Source organism: Nuphar pumila, chromosome 10, assembly GCF_984573655.1.
Source record: "Nuphar pumila chromosome 10, dmNupPumi1.hap1.1, whole genome shotgun sequence".
NCBI classification, from domain to species: domain Eukaryota; kingdom Viridiplantae; phylum Streptophyta; class Magnoliopsida; order Nymphaeales; family Nymphaeaceae; genus Nuphar; species Nuphar pumila.
In genome coordinates this window covers 116,924,136-116,942,688 of record NC_143258.1, presented here as the reverse complement: position 1 = coordinate 116,942,688, position 18,553 = coordinate 116,924,136, and the positions used below count along the sequence as shown (strand labels likewise).

The 18,553-nt window shown below is 42.0% G+C and overlaps 2 protein-coding genes across 3 annotated transcripts; one reads left to right on the top strand and one right to left on the bottom strand.

Annotated features, from left to right (window-relative positions):
* Nucleotides 1-4,567: 4,567 nt before the first annotated feature.
* LOC149828040 (chitinase-like protein 1) lies at nt 4,568-7,512 on the top strand. Of its 2 annotated transcripts, none has more exons than XM_090019829.1 (4): nt 4,568-4,847; nt 4,994-5,376; nt 6,495-6,648; nt 6,799-7,512. In XM_090019829.1, the coding sequence occupies exons 2-4, from the start codon at nt 5,016-5,018 to the stop codon at nt 7,199-7,201; spliced, it is 918 nt and encodes a 305-aa protein (XP_089875955.1). In that variant the 5' UTR covers nt 4,568-4,847; nt 4,994-5,015; the 3' UTR covers nt 7,202-7,512. The 2 variants fall into 2 exon arrangements, with proteins under 2 accessions (XP_089875955.1, XP_089875954.1); XM_090019828.1 differs by having other exon boundaries at nt 4,991-5,376.
* A 3,469-nt stretch (nt 7,513-10,981) lies between these two features.
* LOC149828039 (UPF0496 protein 1-like) lies at nt 10,982-12,738 on the bottom strand. The gene has a single exon (XM_090018325.1). The coding sequence runs from the start codon at nt 12,445-12,447 to the stop codon at nt 11,170-11,172; it is 1,278 nt and encodes a 425-aa protein (XP_089874451.1). The 5' UTR covers nt 12,448-12,738; the 3' UTR covers nt 10,982-11,169.
* Between the last annotated feature and the right edge of the window lie 5,815 nt (nt 12,739-18,553).

Genomic DNA, 18,553 nt, shown 5'->3' with positions numbered 1-18,553 from the left:
ATAGCCTCGAAACGATCATCCAAGGGTCCAAACCGGTTCTGGACCTTATGAATCGGTGTCAAGTATGAACAAAAGTTCATAAAACCCTATGAGTGTGTGCCAAAAACCCTGTATTTTCTTTTATTCGCTAAAACAGGATCTCAACATCTCAGAACCGGTAAAAAACTTGAAAGAACCGATAAAAAATAACTCTGAATTGGTCTCGAAAAGGGGCCAAATCAGTCCCTGATTTGGTTCAGGTCAAATAATACCTGAAGCTTACTGGATCCAGATCAGAACTAGTTCAAACTGGATTCGGGTCAGACCCAACTTGAACTGAATCCGGGTCAGACCCGTCTTGAACTGGATCTGGGTCTGACCCAGCATATAATTGGATCTAGGTCTGACCTGATTTTAACTTGATCCGGATCAGACCCGGTATATAACCAGATCCGGGTTTGACCCGATTTTAACTTGATCTGGGTCTGACCCGGTATATAATCGGATCCGGGTCTGACCCAGTTTTAACTTGATTCGGGTCAGACCTGGTTCCATCCGATTAAAACCAAACCTGTAAAACAGAAAACCTGAGGGTTTTCTGTTTTCTAAAAAAGGGGGTTAGGGTTAAGCTAAATCGTCGTCGGTGACCCATGTCACCTTTCGGTGATCAATGTCGCCTACCGACGACCAATGTCGCCTGCCGACGACCAATGTCGCCTGCCGACGACCAATGTCGCCTGCCGACGACCAATGTCGTCTGCCGACGACCTCCACAGGGCCCTGGGCGGTGCAACATCTTTCCTCGCCTAACGATATAGGAAAAGCTTCAGCGGGACGCCAGACAAAGCATGACATCGGAGAAGCATCCGACGAAAAGTTGCTACCTTCTGACGGCAGAAGCTTCTACAGCCCAACCTTCACAGGTAAAAACCCGAAAACCCCTCCTTTTTTTTTTGTTGTTTGTCGCCCTACGGCGACAGTCGCCAGTGCCGATGACCAGCTGTAGCATCACCCCCTGGCGACCTACATATCCGGACGACCAGGACACACCCTGCGCAGCGGATGCGGGTTGTGGGCCCATAACCCATTGTTGGTGTCGTTCGGGATCGCCTCCCCTGTTGATGCCGGTGACCCTTTACTGTGATAGAAAAACAAAGACACATGACAAACACAAAGGCTGTTATGTAAACAACAAAAGCATAGGGGAGGTGTTGCGTACCTGAGACAACCATTATCGGACTGTTGTTGTCGAGAATCGGAGGTCGCTGGAGCAGAGAAAGACCAATCAGATTCTGATGATCGATCATGCCAAGGGGATTTGTCTGCTCAGTCGGGCTGCAACCACCACAAGTGCAGGCTTTTGAATGCAACTGGTGAGTCGACCTCTTCCCGCTTTAGTTTACACACACACACTTTTCTGATAGCAGATGCTTTTTGAAAGGGTTGCTCATGACACCCTTATATAGTGCATAGGGTGGGAACGGTTTCCGTAACCGTTTCCTCTTGATCCTATGTTAGTTTATCGAAAGCGATCATCCCAGATGTGGGGATGAATCTACATCATGGATAACCACCACATAAATCATGGTGGTTAATCCAACAGTCGAACGATACAGAAGGATCGAATCCGATGGAGGTCTGTGCCGATCATGAAGTTCGAATTTGTGACGTGTTCTGGGATCTCAATCAAAGCCCCTTGCTAATCGAGAGATTCTTGGGTCGCAGTCGAAGCTCCTTGTGAATCGAGAGAGAGAGGCATGGCGTTTTTTTTTTTCATTCAAAAAGAAAAAGATGTGGACCGTTCGATTTTTTATCCAACGGTCACATTTACATCTATTTGGGCTGAATGAAAGAAGGGGGTGGGGTGGGGGGCAGAAGGCACATTACTCTGTATAAAAATAATATATATATATATATATAAATAATATATATATATATAGTAATGGATCGGTGTTAAACCACATGTTAAATAGGTTTTTAGAGTTTTCTTTTATTTTATTTTTAAATTCTATAGGGATCAGCTATTAAAAGAGTTTGATTCAAATACATGAGTGGGTTTTTATAAAGTTTAAAAAATCAACGGTCCAAAATCCTTGTAAATTTTTGAGGTTCCAAATGTTATTCTTCTTATCTAAAACACATGATCCAGGTGTGGACTCTTAGTAAATTGACTATGCCCAACACATTTAAGGGCAGGAACAGCATAAAAGGCACCAGAGAAGCTGAAAAACCCATACTCATTTGGTGCTAAACCGAGTGCTAAATGGGGTTTTCAGCTTCTCCGGTGCTTTTTATGCGGTTTTGATCCTATAAATGTGTTGTGCATGGTTGATTTACTAAGAATCCACACCTGGAACATGTGGTTTTCATGAAAAAAATGACATTTGAAACCTCAAAAATTTACAACCATTTTAGACTGTTGATTTTTTGAACTTTATAAAAACCCACCCATGTGTTGGAATCAAAATCTTTAATCCCTATAAAATCAAATACATAAACCACATTTTAACGGTCAGAATTTAAAAAATAAAGTGAAAAAAACCCAAACTCCTATTTAGCATGTGGTTTAGCACCGATCCATTAGTATATATATATACATATATACTAATGGTTGGAAATGTGCACAAGCTTGAGGTGGTGTCATTTTCATTTCATGGACCACTTTACCATAGTCAATGTTTGACCATGATTACTTTAGGTTGAGGTTTACATAAGCATGAAATTGTCCTAAGCTCCTAGCAGTGAAAAAGGTAAGGACGCTTTTGAAAATAACAATAAGACATGGATGATTTTTGAAAGACACATTATTATATTAGGGCATGCTGTCGGTGGAGAGAGAGAGAGAGAGAGAGAGAGAGACTCATTATTATAGGGTCATGCTGTCGGTGGACCAATAATAATGCGATTTTAGTTTGGTAAAAGTGCAAAAAGAAATTTCTTGATTTGCATAACAATAAAAGGTTCTTTGCTTGCACCTCTATACTTGGCTGTCAACAGAGGAATTTATTTGGAAAACCCTAATGCTTTGTGGCAGAACAAGGCATATACCCGCCTTTATTTTCACAATCGCCCAACTTTTTTTTATTAAATTCGTGTAGCCTTCAAATCAGCATTGTTTACATAGCAAATTTAAATTTAGCTGCTTTAGTTTTCAAGTATTATATTTAACTCTAATCTTACAAGATGGTCACCATAGTGACAAATATTGCAAGATTTATGGAAAATCTTACGATAATATCACGAAAAATTGCTTGAAAGTTTTAAAACGGCAATTTTTAGTGAGATTTTCAAAATATCATGAGATTTATGAAAAACATAAATCCCATGATTTAAACACAATATTTACATTTTAAACAGCTATTTATCATGAAAAAACCATGTATTTTTTATTTTTAAATATTTTTATTAATATTTTTTTATAAAAAATATTTTTGTATTGCCAAGATTTTGCCGAAAAAAATGCAAGATTTATGAAAATTTTTCAATTTCTCACGAGTTTTTGAAAAAAAGATTTTGCCGATAAAAACGTTCGTCACTATGAAGGTCACCTAACTCAAGTTAAATATTTGACTTTGTTTTTTTATTATTGAAACGTTACGTTTGTAGTTTCTCGTTTTTAAGGTACCGAAACCTAGAAATTAAGTAATTTTAATTGGCAAAAAAGTAACACAAATGTTTATTTGAAAAAAGGTAAATATGTATCTCAAATATTCGAAAGCCTAGGCAGGTAGCATGCATTAGCCAGTATATATGTCAACTATCAAGTATTATGTGTTAAATAGGTTTTTTCGCAGTTCTGATCACATAAATGTATTGGGCATAGTCAATTTACTAAGCATCCACACCTGAATCATGTATTTTTCATGAAACAAAATGATATTTGAAGACTTGAAAATTTACACTGTTGATTTTTTGGACCTTATAAAAACTCACCCATGTCTCTAATCAAATACTTAAAGAGCTGATCCCTGTAAAATCAAGTAAATAGATCACATTTGTACTGTAAAAACAAAAAAACAACAACCATGTAACAGTTATCATTTAGCACCTACCCATTACTCGTCAACTTCTAGAACTTTTTATCGTAAATAAAAAAAATACCGAGGCAGGTAAACTTAGATTCTCGATAGACTGCCATTTCTGTGTCAATTATCGTCGAAACTTTTTACCGTGACAGTGACAACTATCGAAAATGAAAAATTAAAAATAAAAAGGTGGAAAGAAAAGAACACGTATCCCATCATTTGAAATAGGATGAGTTTCATCATACATTCAATCTTAACCATCCAAGAGATGGTTAAATGGTTCTGCTGGATGGCTAGGATTGAATGTACGATAAAACCCATCTCATTTCAAATGATGGGGTCCGTTTCCTGGAAAGAAAGAGAAGGGGGGGGTAAAGAAGTAACGTAAAGGAGCCGTGAGTCGGTTGGGGGATTCCTTTCTCCGTGCAGCCAGCCTGTTGAACCATAGACATCCACTGATCCATCCATCATCATCTCTCTCTCTCTCTCTCTCTTGGCGTTCCAAGGGACCCAACCTCCCTCATAATTGCCACTACCTACTACCAATCACTTTCTCTCTTTTACAGACACGTCGTTGCATCCTCACCGTTCAAGCGCTCATCAAAGTTGGGATCTGGCTTAATGGGGGGTGTAGGTGTAGGGTTGTCATTGATTCATCAGCTGGTGTGGGGGGGTTTGACTTACCTTGTAAACTAAGCAGAGAGGAGAGGAGGAACCGGGGGGGTTCTCTTCCTACCTGCTTCTACTCCACAAAGGAAGAAAGCAAAAAAAGAGAAAGAGATTTTAGATCTACCATTTCTCGTTTCCATTCCTTGTTTGGATCAACCTTACCGTATCTGCCAGGTAGTCCCATCCTCCATTTATATTCGCCCCCCTTCCTATTCTTCATTCTTCGTTCTCATATTTGTCCTAAATTTTTGTTCTCCCCATAATATTTTTCTGCATTGAGATTTTTGAAACAAAGGATTTGTTGCTTGTGGTGGCAGCAGCAGCATTGAGGGGTTGAGCGAGATGGAGACAAGCAAATGGTTGGTCATTTTGATCTGTGTGGGGGCGTTGGTGGTGGATCTGGGGATGGCATCCAAGTCCTCATCATCAAAGCCAAAGATCTGCGACAAGGGATGGGAATGCAAGGCGTCTATATACTGTTGCAACGAGACCGTCACCGATTTCTTCCAGGTCTACCAATTCGAGAGCCTCTTCTCGAAGCGAAACATCCCCACCTCCCATGCGGTAGGGTTCTGGGACTTCCAGGCTTTCATAACCGCGGCTGCCGTCTACGAGCCCTTTGGATTCGGCACCACTGGTGGCAAGCAAATGCAGATGAAGGAGATCTCTGCCTTCCTCGGCCATGTCGGCAGCAAGACTTCCTGTAATCTCTCTCTCTCTCTCTCACACACACACACACACACACAGTGTCTATAGATCTCTGCTTCTTCGTCACGCTTATGCTCCATTGCGTTCTTTTCGTGCTACAGTACGGATTGATAGCTTGTTTCTGCTTTCACTTCTATTGACATGCCTGTGCAAATTCTTGTTCATTGCTTATGATTTGGCCACCGTCCTCTGTTTCTAGAGAAACAAATGTGCATGGATTTTTTTTCCCTTTTTGTTTATATAAACTAGCTGAAAGATTAGGGCCACCTTCTTGTATTGCAGAATTAACGGTTTACAATAGGTACATCATCAACACTCACAATGGGGTCTCCCAACTATTATCCACATGACTAAGCGATAGACGGACTGAAATGTAAAGTCTTCTTTGGTGCACATTACACCGGTGTAGGACTGGTCGGACCTTTCAGTAGCATGCGAAGCAGCCTCTTGTTGGTCCTCAGGGACAGCCTTAAACCAGTAAGACCATATCCGATTATCGGAGCAAATTTGAACTGGGGCATGAACGGTGGATTACTTCATTTAAAACAATGTTAAGCACAGAGTTTTCTGGCGCTCGGGGCTTCCTAGGTCCTTACTCTAGGCCAGCGTCCAATTGTTTTTCCTTGGGATGCACATTTCATTTGATGGTTCAAATGGTAAAGTTATTGGCCAATTGCTCTTCCTGAGGTAACACCCAAAGGACGACCTAGATTCTTTCCATCTCATCCATCCCCAAAACCTTCAAACCTTCCAAAAGAAAAATAAAAGAAAGCATTTTCTTCCCGATATTGGTTCCTCAAAGTTCAATTCGTGTAACTTTGCATACCTGCATGTCCAGTGTAGGGTCTATCTAAAAGGGGATTATTTCAATCATATGTGCTTGATATGATCTATAAGCAGTAAACAGTCAGATGGAACCCAACTCAGTTCCTTTTATTGCCCAGGGGTTGGCATGTCCTGCCTTGATCGAATGAGCTTAGCAAAATATTTTCATACAAATGTTATATAAGTTGCTCACAACTCGGTCAACTCGATTGTTCTCTTTTCTTTTCCTTAATTCCCCTTTATTACTACTGTCTGTGTAAGCTCTAATCCATTCCCACTTGTTTTCAGGTGGATATGGTGTTGCAACTGGTGGTCCTTTCGCCTACGGGTTATGCTATAACCATGAACTGAGCCCAAGCCAATCATATTGTGAACCTAACTACATCTACCCCTGCTCTCCAGGAGTTGAGTACTATGGTCGCGGCGCAATTCCTATTTACTGGTATGCAGTTTTTGCTTATTCCTTTTACCTGCTTGTCTCCTAAAGAAACTTCCTGTTTGTTGTATTTGTTAGTAATACTTTCATTATTAATTTCTGGACAAATGAAATGCCAAACCTCATCTGTTTGTTAACACGGGTGATGTTACCTAGGAACCACAACTATGGAAGGATTGGTGAGCAATTGAAGGTTGATTTGTTAAACCACCCTGAATACATAGAACAAAACGCAACTCTTGCTTTCCTAGCTGCTATGTCAATGTGGATGAACCCGTTGAAGAAAAAGCAGCCTTCACCTCATGATGCGTTTGTGGGGAACTGGAAGCCCACAAAGAATGATACACTTTCTAAGAGGTTGCCTGGTTTTGGGGCTACCATGAATCTCCTTTATGGTGATCAGACGTGCGGTCAGGGCTTTGTTGATTCCATGAACAACATTATCTCGCATTACCAGTACTATCTTGATCTAATGGGAGTTGGTCGACAGTTTTCTGGGGATAATCTGGACTGTGCTGAGCAGATTCCTTTCAATCCTTCCTCCAAATCTTCATCTTAATAAGTTTATCCTGCATTCTAATCCTCTTTGATCATGATCCTTTGCGAAGGGAAGCAAGAATAAAGAGCTTGTTTGGCTCCGGTGTAAGTTTGATTCATTAGTTTATGTGTGAAGATACATGGACCTTCTAGGTTTTGGGGAATCAGTGTCTTGGTGATGGCAATGTCTGGCATCGTCTAGCTTTGTTTATAGCAAAATATAGGTGGCTGTTGCCGCCTTTGTGGTTGATCTGTTGGAATTTTTAAAAACACTGTATATTTCTCAATCATGACACTCGTATTGTATAAGAAATACTCCTTGCATTTGCTTCCTGATGGGTTCTGTTTGTTTCTTCATTATCTAGACTAGATGTGCTACAACCTTTTACTTGATTCTTCTGGTTATCATTTCGGAATGCTTCCCTTCATGGCCAGCTTACTAAGCCCAAAAAGACTCTTTAATTGGGAAATGACAATTGCATTAGTGGAAGCTGCGATCGTGGTACTTCTTCCACTGATAAACTGTGGCGAGGAAGATGCAAACAAAATGGTAAAAAAGGAATTGTCTTGGTTATCAAGATAATTATTTCTTGTGCATTGGTCAGCATCATTAAGCAATTTCCCTTTAAATTTGTTTCTGTGAGTCTGTCCATTGTATTTATTTCCACTTAAATCTACCTGGCAAACTGTTCCAACTTGCCCTCTGAGCAAAATAATCTTCTTTTTCAACCCTCTTTTTTATTGTTTCGTTAAGCAAAGGAACCACCAATACACGGCAGTGAAGGTGGTTTCACGGTCTCAACCATCCCTTCGTCAATATTCCTTCACCCTTCGTTAATGCAAAACCTGCAATTTCTTATGTCTGTCCACCGGGATCGTTATTTCTTATCATTCTAGATGTCTCTGTTAGCCTTTGCTTCTACTTTGTTAGTGTTTCTTTGTCACCTTGAGTTCTTCCCTTTAAAGCTCATAGGCACAGATGGCGTCTTTTAGAACACTTCAAATTTGAAAAAGCCTTTTGCTTCTACTTTGTTGTTATTGTTTCTTTATCACCTTAAGTTATGCTCCTTGCAAATCTCTAGTTACAGATGGCTTTTATGAACACACTTCAAATTTGAAAGGCATTTTGGCTCTGTATGGGTGCTGGTGGGTGTCAAAGCTGGTTCGGATGCCCACAAGCATTTGGGAGCCAGGATATGGGCATTTGGCAATGGTGATAGGAATGGAGTTGGTAGCACCAAATTCCTTTCATTGCCCGATTTCAACACCCACCTTGAATAGGTGTTTTTTATCACAAACCAAAACCAATGCCCTCCAGCATCTTTCGGACAATATCTACTTTTTTTTGTGTGATTGATATCAGTGGTCGATCCTAGGTACTTGCAATACTTTGAATCACCTAAATCTGTAATGGAATCAGAAAGCACAATAATGGAGGAAAAACACCTTATGTTTTCATTCACCACTGAGAGAATATACGTACATGTAACGCTGTGGTTAGATGTTATTTGCTAGCATGGTTGCCTTGTACCATGAGGTATAGAGGTCATTTATGAGTTTACGAACGTGTTATTCGAGGACTTGTTTGATTTACTTGTCACTGAGAGACACGGAGTTCTCGATAGATTTGGTGTATGGTACAACTCTTATATCCAAAATACCATACCATATAGCGGCAGCCAAGTTAGCTGAGTTAAAGAAGTAGTTGGAAGAGTTATTGGAGCTAGACTTCATTTGGCCGAGTGTTTCATCTTAGTGTTCCCGTTCTATTCGTCAAGTCAAGAAGAATAATAAATCTTTATGAGACCGTGCATGGACTAAAGGATAAGAATAAGTATTCATTACCTAGAATCAAAGATTTGTCCAATCAGCTTAAGACTGCCAAAGTATTCTCGAAAATAAAAGGCCCCAAACAAATGGTGGAGCCATTTCTCTGGTCAGAATCAGCTTCAAGTGCCCCCAAACAGATGGTGGTTTCTAAAACTCATGGAAACGGCAATGCAGCCCTAAATTAGAGGGCCCCAAACAGATCCTTATTGACCACACGCGGAAGCACTAGTCATCTCTTTTCCACCTAAATTCTGTTGGTATTTTGACAATTTTGATATTTCTGTTAAATGGAATTATTGCCAATTGTCTCAATGTAGTTAGAGAGCAAATACTGCGATTTCTCCCAACTGTACTCATCCGATCATCTCAAATTGGAGGCATGCCGGACGGTGGTCACCCATGAACTATGGATGAGAGCTGAGGTAAAATTCTATAGCCTGATTTCCAACGGCTGGCACCATTAGAGGTGAAGAAGGCTAGTTGGATCAAGGAAGGGCACTCTTATTATGAGACAATGAGATTGTTGGCTTTCAGGTATCAATCAATTTGATTCCTCAACAAATATCATAATTGAAACATTTTGAGGGATCTTGAACCAGCAGTTGGAAGGGAGATAAACCCTGAGACTGGGTTCCAGACATCCTTGAATTGTAATTGCTTGCATTTTTTTGTATAATATTAAGCTGTCGGGGCTCGCCTAATCCCAGCTTGCCTTTAAAAAAGGGGAAAAAAAAAAACTTCTCAATGTAAGGTGTACCAGTTCCAATTGTGTGAGAACATCCAGTTAAATAGCTAGACAAGAATTTCAGTCCTCCAAGGGGGCGTGCGTTTGATTTACACACAATGCTGGACAAGGATACTATGTTCTGTCCAGTTCTGAACTGACCCTGTCCAGGGCAGTTACATGGTATCTTTGTTTAAAACACTACTGTCCATATGTCCCGCGTTTGATTCATGCATGAGGTGAACCCTCAAAAGTCCACACAGCTATATCCATTAGTCGAGGTTCACATCAGTTTGGACTCCTGGATTTAGATTGCAATGAAAGCGATCCCGCTTCTCTGAAAGAGGAATGAAGGGGGGGTGCATGTGAATCCTTTTGGATTTCTAAGTGGGTTTTATTGAATCTGGCATGGGGCCAACGCTCTCAGATCCAAGTAGAACAGGCCCTGAATCTCAAAATCCACCATAAAAATGGGGAAGTGAGAATTTTTTTTTTTCAGTAGAGATTCATCAATGCCTGGCCTTTTGGATTTTTTAGTGCCGCGGCCAGAGATTCAAATCCCAATCCCAAACACACACGGCTTGAGATCCAAGCCCTCAAAAGCACCATCTAAATTGTGGTGGGACGCAGATGCGTTAGGGTTGATTGTAGGAGGGAAAGGGGGATTGGATGTTGTGTTGTGGGAGAGGAAGGGAATTGCAAAGGTTGAATTGAATTGGTAGGGGACAACATCCCTTACCTTGTCTTGGTGTCACAAACTGAATTACAAGATTCATGGGTACCGCAGAGAGGAACGCAAACAGCAGCAGTAGCATGTTGCGACTTACTCAGGAAGCCAATGGATAGGGGAAAACGGGTTCTACTTCGCCTCGCCCTGTTTGGACCAGGGATGGAGGACATGAAACGCAGATGGAGGTTAAAATCAAAACCGGTGCGATGATTGAGACGTGGATGGACTTACGCTTCGCCCCACCCCTTCTCGATCCCCACCTTGCCCCGCCCCAATCCTAATCCTAATCCTTAAGGATGGCAATGGACCGAGGGAAAATGAAGCCCTGCCCCGGCTCGCCCCGTTTGGACCCAGGATGGAGAACATAAACTGAGGTGGAGGTTAAAATAAAAAAGGGCTGGAGGGCAGTATTTTGAGACGAGACTGGGGTGGAGACCTTGTCCACCCCCGCTCCGGTCCTGCCATCCCTATAAGCCACGGACACACAGTGAATGGAATCTGAAAAAACGAAGACATCAGATTTGAAGTTTTCTCTTTTTATTTCTATCTTCGCGATTCAGTTTCCTCAACAGAAAAGAGTGGAAAACATCGTCCTGGAGAGAAGAAAATAGCGTCTCAAAAGAGACAAATACATTTCTTTGATGTGTCTAATACGAGACTTAGGTACAGAGATGTGGATATAAGCAGTCGGGCGCCTCGTATTCTATTAAGAGGCGGCGCTCTGTTCAAGTAGTGGTGATGGTGGTGGTTTGATGATCTTTTGCAACACGACTGCCCTCGCTTGGACGACGTCTCTTCTACACCGACTCACGTGGTCACCGAGTTCACCCATTCTATTCATCAGCACGCCCAACTTATTCAGCAGGATCTCTAGTATTCCCAACCAGCAGCAAGCGGTGTCGCCATCGTCTCCCGCTGCTGCCAAGCTCGCCGTCTGAGCCAGCGAACCCATGTCCGCTTCCGTCTTATTGATCAGCGCCCTGATGGTGTCCAAATCACCGATGACAAGGGAGCTTCCGGCCCACATGGCAGCAGCCACTTCCTTCTGCTCCTGGAGCGCATCTTCGTAGCTCCTCCACAGGCGGCCGAACCATTTACCGGCGGCACCAAGGGGAGCGGATCCGGCGGCGCTTGCAGCTGCCGCAGACACCGCTGCCACCACGGGAGGGGCAGAGAGCGCCGCTACCACCACGGAGCAGAGGATCACCGCAGCAAGAGCCGCCGCGAAGATCACGTTGGCCACCTTCCTCCAGGTCTTGACCTGCTTGATCTTCTTGCCCAACAGTTTCCTGTGCTCCTCCAGCTTGAGCAGCATCTGCAGCTGCCGGGCGTGCACCGATTGGAACAGCTGAAAGAATTCGTGGGTGAAGGGGCTTTCAGCCGAGCCGAACGCCCGAAGCTCCTGCAGGGCCGCCTCGACGGATCCAGGGTCGCGAAGCGAGAAGCGTTTCATGGCAAGCCGCAGTATAAAGAGGCTGTCCCCGGCCTTCCTCAGGCACCTCTCTAGGGCCGTGCAGAAATCAAGCGTCTGGAGGCTGGTGTCCAAGTAATCCTTCACGAGGGAGAAGAGTTGGGGGTTCTTCCAGACGTCCATCTTGCAGGCAAGGATGACGCTGACGGCCCGTTGATCGATGTCGAGTAGGCAGGTAGTGACCTGCCTCAGAGATTGGAATGAAAGGGAAGGCGGAGGAGGATCCATGTTACGACCATAGCCATTGGGATCGACGACACTGTCGACGTGGGGATTGTGGGAGGAGGATGTGGCAGCCGCCGATGAGGCGATGGCAAGCCCGTCGATGACGAGGTTGAGCCTGGCCTGCAGATCCTTGTCGAAGTTTAGGAGATCGGGATCAAGTTCACAGGCCTTCTCGTAGCAGTTGAGGAGATCCGGCGACCACCCATCGACCCTCGAATCTCTATGAGATGCTGCTGCTGCTGCCTCATTCGCTCCTCCCCTAGTTTTGCCGAATCGGTTCCCCATCATGTCTTCAAACTATCTGAGTCGGCTAGCTAGCTAGCTAGCTCGAGGAGGGGCCGGGGAACTATATCATTATGGGGGAGGGATGCCTCCACCGCACTGGAGTCACTGGCTGCAACGACGTCTTCGTTTCTCCTCCGCGTTTTTGCTCTGGTAAAAGGAAGGGACAAAGTAGCAAACGATGTGAGAGACCGAGCGGCAGTGGTCAAGAAGAAGATGAGGGTCAACAAAAGGGGGAGGAAGGAACCAGGTGGCATCGTTCAGCTACAAAGCACTGCTGGAGAGAGACTTTTCAGTAAAAGATTCCTGGTCTAATGCTTGCTAAAATAGCTTCCATGTGATCAGAACAGTCAGCAACATTTCTACTGTTATTAAAAAAGACTATCATCATCATTATTATTGTCAAATATGTCTCACATTAGGTGAATATAAAATTTGAAAGCATGCATATTCTGGAATCTCAGTGACAAATATCGCGAGATTTATAAAAAATCTCGCTCATATATCGGGAGAAATTGCCTGAAAGTTTTAAACAATAATTTCTCAAGAGATTTTTCAAACTGTGACAAATATCGCGATATTTATAGTGAAAACCCAGGAGATTTTTTATTTTTAAATGTGTTTTATTTATATTTTCTTACAAAAATTATTGTTTTTTAATTATTTTTTTTTCTTGAGATTTTTGCCAAATAAATGCAAGACTTATGAAAATTTTTAAATTCTCCCAAGTTTTTGCCTGCCAAGATTTTTGCCATTTTTAACTTTTGTCAATATAGCTGGAATGACCAGTAGTTCCAACTGATCAGACCAATATTTTCCGCTATGCTAGTTTGTAAGGTTATCGCTGGTCTCCGGCCCTCCAATACTTGGCCAAACTAATGTCCTTGCCTTCACATTTGCCCAACGGCAGCCTTTTGCATAATGGCTTTAAAACTAGTTGACTTTGCTCATCCTTGAGTGACCCGTGACTTGGTTGAGTCAGCTCGGTAACTCAACCGAGTCATGTTAACTTTATATTTTATATAAAATATATAAATATATGTATAAATTATATATATTTTATAATATTTTATCAATATATTATATATAAGATATTTTTATCATATTGAATGTATAATTTTATTAGTATATATATAACCACATTTTTATATATAATATACATATATTTATATTAGATTTTATATAAATATATATGCATGACTCGGTTCACTCGGTCAGGTCAACTCGGTGACTCAGTCAAGTTTTGTACAAAACGAGTTTGTATCCATTTTTGACCCAATGACTGACTGGCAATCAAGACCGAGTCAACTGAGTCATTGGGTTGATTCGACGAGATTTTTAAACTATGCTCCTAGACTCCTAGTTCATTGATTCTATTTTATTATAACAATTAGGAAGTGTTTGATTCACGCCCAAAGGCTCTACACCCGCTGTGAGGTGAATCCAACTAGTTCCCTTCTTTTTCTTTGCTTAAATTTAGGATCCTCGATCTCTCTTAGCGGGCATTTGCTTCACTCCTGAGAAAGAGAAAACCATTTCATGTGAAACTCAAAATAATATCAAAATGGTATCATTTGTAGTGTTTGTTTCAATGAAAATCTAACTGACATGTTTGTTTCATGTAGGGGAAATGTGGCGAGAATCTCACAGATGTGATGTGAATGGGTTGGACTTATGTAAATGGATCAGACTTGGGTCAGATGTACTCATTGCTAAGTCCGACCTAATTAGGTTTGGACTCATAATCGGGCCAACAAGCCCAAATCGGGATTCAACTAGCTTAAAATCGAACAATTACATGCACATATTTGTATTCAGATTTACTTGTATTTGGATGCAAAACTCATTATCGAGTCTAGACCTAACTGATAATTAGATCCCATCTGGGTATTTAATCCATAGTTACTAGGAAACAAAATGGATATGAGAAGTGGTGCATGAAGCGGAAGCAAGTAGTGATTATGCAAGTGTATAAAAAATAAAAATAAAAAACACATAGAAAACAATATTAATCCCACCCTGAAGCAAATAAGCAATAACGTAGACACAAATATAAAATGATATAAAAACCAACACGTAAGTATGTTATAAAAAAGTAATAAATTTCTAACATGAAAAATGTAGAGAGTGAGGAGGAAGCGAGTGGAAAACGACAAGAAGCGAGAGAAAAATGTTACGGAAGCACAAGAAAATCAATTTAGGAAATGAAAAAAAGAAGCGGTCTTCCTCAGTGTTGTGAGAGGCGTACGCCTCAGTACCTGAAGCGTACGCCTCAGAGGCGAGGCGCACGCTCAAGGTAGTGAGGCGTTGCTGTGATGCGCCCCTCATCAACCTCCGACCAGTTGTGACCACCGACCACCGGAGTTGCTGTGCTGCAGCTGCTGCTCAGTCTTCTCCGACCACCGGACGACCGGCATATCCCTCGCTTCCGTACCAGCTGGGCGGTGGTCCTTCTCTTATTGCCTCCCCTCCCACAGCTTCACTTCCATTCCAGTTGTGAGAGGCGTACGCCTCAGAGGCGAAGCGCAGGCTCAACGCCTCGCTTCGCCTCATCGCATTTAACAACCTTGGTCTTCCTAATAAAGGGAATCAAGTTTCCCATATTTTGGAAGCAGGTTTCCCAAAGCTTTCCCTCCTATTCGGGAAGCAAAGAGTTTCACTTCTGAAGCGAGATTCCAGGGAAACAAGCTTCCTTGGTAACTATGATTCAATCTAGCTAATTGGATTCAGATTCGGGTCAAATGTCTGATAATATATGACAATTGACATATCAACTTAATCAGATTCGGGGTTGGATAAAAAAAAACACTGATGCTGAATCTAATTAGCTAATCTGATTAATTAATTCAAAAAATAACATTATTATACTATGAAATGCCCATAATTTCTGAAATCAGCCCCTTGTCTAAATTCGCAAATGACTAACTTCTTTAAAATCTTTTTACCCTTATCACGAGTTGTTCCGAGCTGCCAAGCTTTTTGTTTTTGTTGCTTGATGCAGTTATCTCTTTTGTTTTCTTGTAGTGCATGTAATGACCTTTGGCTTAAGAACCCTCGAGTACAAGGTGATTTCGGGATCCCTCTGTACTCTAATAAAAGTCTTTGCTTTCTTGCCTTCTTCTGTGCTCTCTTGCATCTCTGCTCTCTTTATGTGATTGTGTGCTTGTATTATTGCGTTCACGCGTTTGACGGGCGATGCTTAGCTCAATTTTCATTGTGCGCCTGAAAGGCCATTCCGGTGTTGGGGTACACTGGGTAACATCACAGGGGCCTTTGCTTTTAGCCCGTGACAAGGCGGTACCAGAGCTTGTTAAAGTTTGGGACAACGATTCAACATTCTTCGTTAAGAATGCCTTCGAAGAAGCATAAGGATATTCCTTCGAGTAGTTAGGATCTTCCTGAAGACGAGTTTATGGTTGATGATCATGTGACAACTCTCATGCATGATGTCATCGAGTTGACATAGACTGTGACCAATGTGAAAATGTTGGCTAATGACACTAATACTGCTTTTGGAGTGCTTGATCAAGAAATCAAGACTGCAGTAGAGGGAGTGGAAGATCTTGCCACTAGATATGAAGACTCTATTGAGAGTCTTAATACCAAGTTTGATGATCTGATGAAAAGGTTCAACATCTTGACTACTAAATTGGATGTTGTCCGACGAAAAAATGATCAATTAGTGTGATAGTTGAGGAATGCCTCAACTGGTGGAGTAGTGGCATATGTGGTGCTGCATATTAAGTTGTCTGAGTCTGCAAAGTACAAAGGCACTCGAAACTCAAGAGATCTTGAGAACTTAATTTACTTGATGGACCAATACCTCGAGGGTGGAGGTATGACAGAAGGTACAAATTCATTGTGCACTGCAACTATGTATCTTACTGATGATGGTATGCTTCGATGGAGATGCTGCAAAGGCGATGTTGAACGTGGGCATCCTGTTGTAAACTCATGTGCAGACCTCAAGAAGGAACTATATGACTTATTTTTGCCCAAGAATGAGAGCAGAATTACCCACAATAAGATATTGGTCCTAAGCAGACTGAGTCAATTCATGAGTATGTCAATGCATTCACCTCACTGATGCTAAACATTGAGAATATGGGTGATGTAGACCAGTTGTTCCACTTCATGCATGGACTGCAGAGTGTGGGCAGCTATAAAGCTTAATTGACAAGACCCTCAAACTCTTGTCGCAACACTTACTGATGTTGAGAAGCTCACTGAGATTGATAGGCAAAATACGACATCTCAAGGAAGACAATTTGGGAATGATCATAACAATAATAGAAGGGACAATCAAATAAATGATAAAAGGAACAATGCTGGTAATGGAAACCAACAGGGTGATAACCAATAGAATCGTGGCCAAAAGAAGGGACAACATAATAACCAGTAGAAAAACAACAACTACCGAGGGAGAAATTATCATCGTCGAGGTTGCTACATATGCCATGGTGATCACTAGGTAAATCGTTTTCCAAGCAGGAATCGTGGTCTAGGGAACGGAGGTAACCACGAGCCTAGAGTTGTGAACACCGTCCAAGCTTAAGCTGAGTGTGTCGTCGATTGTTGGGGCTATGCAGATGAACACGGTAAAGGAGACACTTGTTGGTGGACCACTCGTGAGCAAAGAGTTGATGTACTTTAAAGTTATTCTAAATGAGCGACTCACCAAGGCATTGATTGACTTGGGCACTACGCATAACTTCGTTTCTCTTGAAAATGTAGATCAATTGTTGCTACAATGGGAAAAGAAAGAGAGTCAAATGAAGGTGACCACTCTGAAGCCAAGCCTATTTATGGAGTTGTCCACGGTGCATTAGTGAGAATCTGGAGCTGGTTTGGAATGACCACATTTTCTATAGCACTAATGGATGATTTCAAGGTCATCCTAGGTATGGAGTTCCTTCGAAGCAACAAGGTTGTGTTGGTGCCTCATCTAAATCTTGTCAGTTTTGAGAACGAGAAGCAGCCTTGCACAATTGTCGCCTATGGTGAAGCCTTGTGAGAGCTTTGTGTATGCGCTCCAGTTAAAGAAGGATCGCAAGAAAGGGGATGAGACCTTCCTCATGACTATTCGCGAGATTGAGAAAAGAGGGAGCATTGCTGACGTCTCAATGGACTTAACGACAATATTGAAGAAGTTCAGTGATGTTATGCTCGTCGAGTTGTCGAGGAAGCTACCTCCATAGAGAGAGGTAGATCATGAGATTAAGTTGGTGTCGGATGCAAGGCCACCTGCTATGGTATCGTACCGCATGGCGATTGCCGAGCTAGTGAAGTTGCAGAAACAGTTCGCTGGCATGTTGAAAGTCAAGATCATTCGTCTGTCCAAAGTACCCTTTGGAGGGCATGTGCTATTTTAGGAGAAGCATGACTGGTAAAAGCACTTGTGTGTGGATTACCGAGCATTGAACAAATTGACTGTAAAGAACAAGTATTGCTTCCTTTGAACGTGGACTTGTTTGGTCACTTGGGTAAAACTCGTATTTTCTCATAGTTAGATCTACGATCAGGTTATTGGTAGGTTAGAATTGTCGAAGGGGATGAAACCAAGACCACCTGTGTGACACAGTATGGGGCATTCAAGTTCCTTATTATGCTATTCGGCTTGACGAACGTGCCAACAACCTTCTCTAATCTAATGAATAAGATATTTTACCCGCACCTTGACAAGTTCATCGTTGTTTACCTAGATGACATAGTGGTGTATAATAATTCTATGGAAGAGCATGTTCAACACCTTTAGAGTTTCAAACTCTGAAGGATAATGAGTTGTCCATGAAGTGACTATTCAGTAAGAAAAAAGTGTATTTTCTTGGCCACATTGTGTGAGGATGCATGCTAAGGATAGATCACCAGAGGGTCAGAGAAATTCAAGAATGGGAGTCACCTGCTAAGGTCCCAGAATTGCATTCTTTCTTGAGGCTTGCCAATTATTATCGATGATTCATTCAAGGACATTCTTTAATCGTCACCCCGCTCACAGATCTGCTAAAGAAGGATAGGCCATGGGTGTGGTCTGATTCTTGTCAAGAAGATTTTGACAAGCTAAAGTGTGTATTGACTGAGAAGCATGTGCTGAAGTTGCCTGACTATCACACCA

Coding starts and splice junctions, on each gene's coding strand:
- LOC149828040 (XM_090019829.1), top strand. CDS start 5,016: ATGGAGACAAGCAAATGGTTGGTCATTTTGATCTGTGTGGGGGCGTTG. Junction 5,377..6,494: donor TGTCGGCAGCAAGACTTCCT/GTAATCTCTCTC, acceptor ACTTGTTTTCAG/GTGGATATGGTGTTGCAACT. Junction 6,649..6,798: donor GGCGCAATTCCTATTTACTG/GTATGCAGTTTT, acceptor GATGTTACCTAG/GAACCACAACTATGGAAGGA.
- LOC149828039 (XM_090018325.1), bottom strand. CDS start 12,447: ATGATGGGGAACCGATTCGGCAAAACTAGGGGAGGAGCGAATGAGGCA.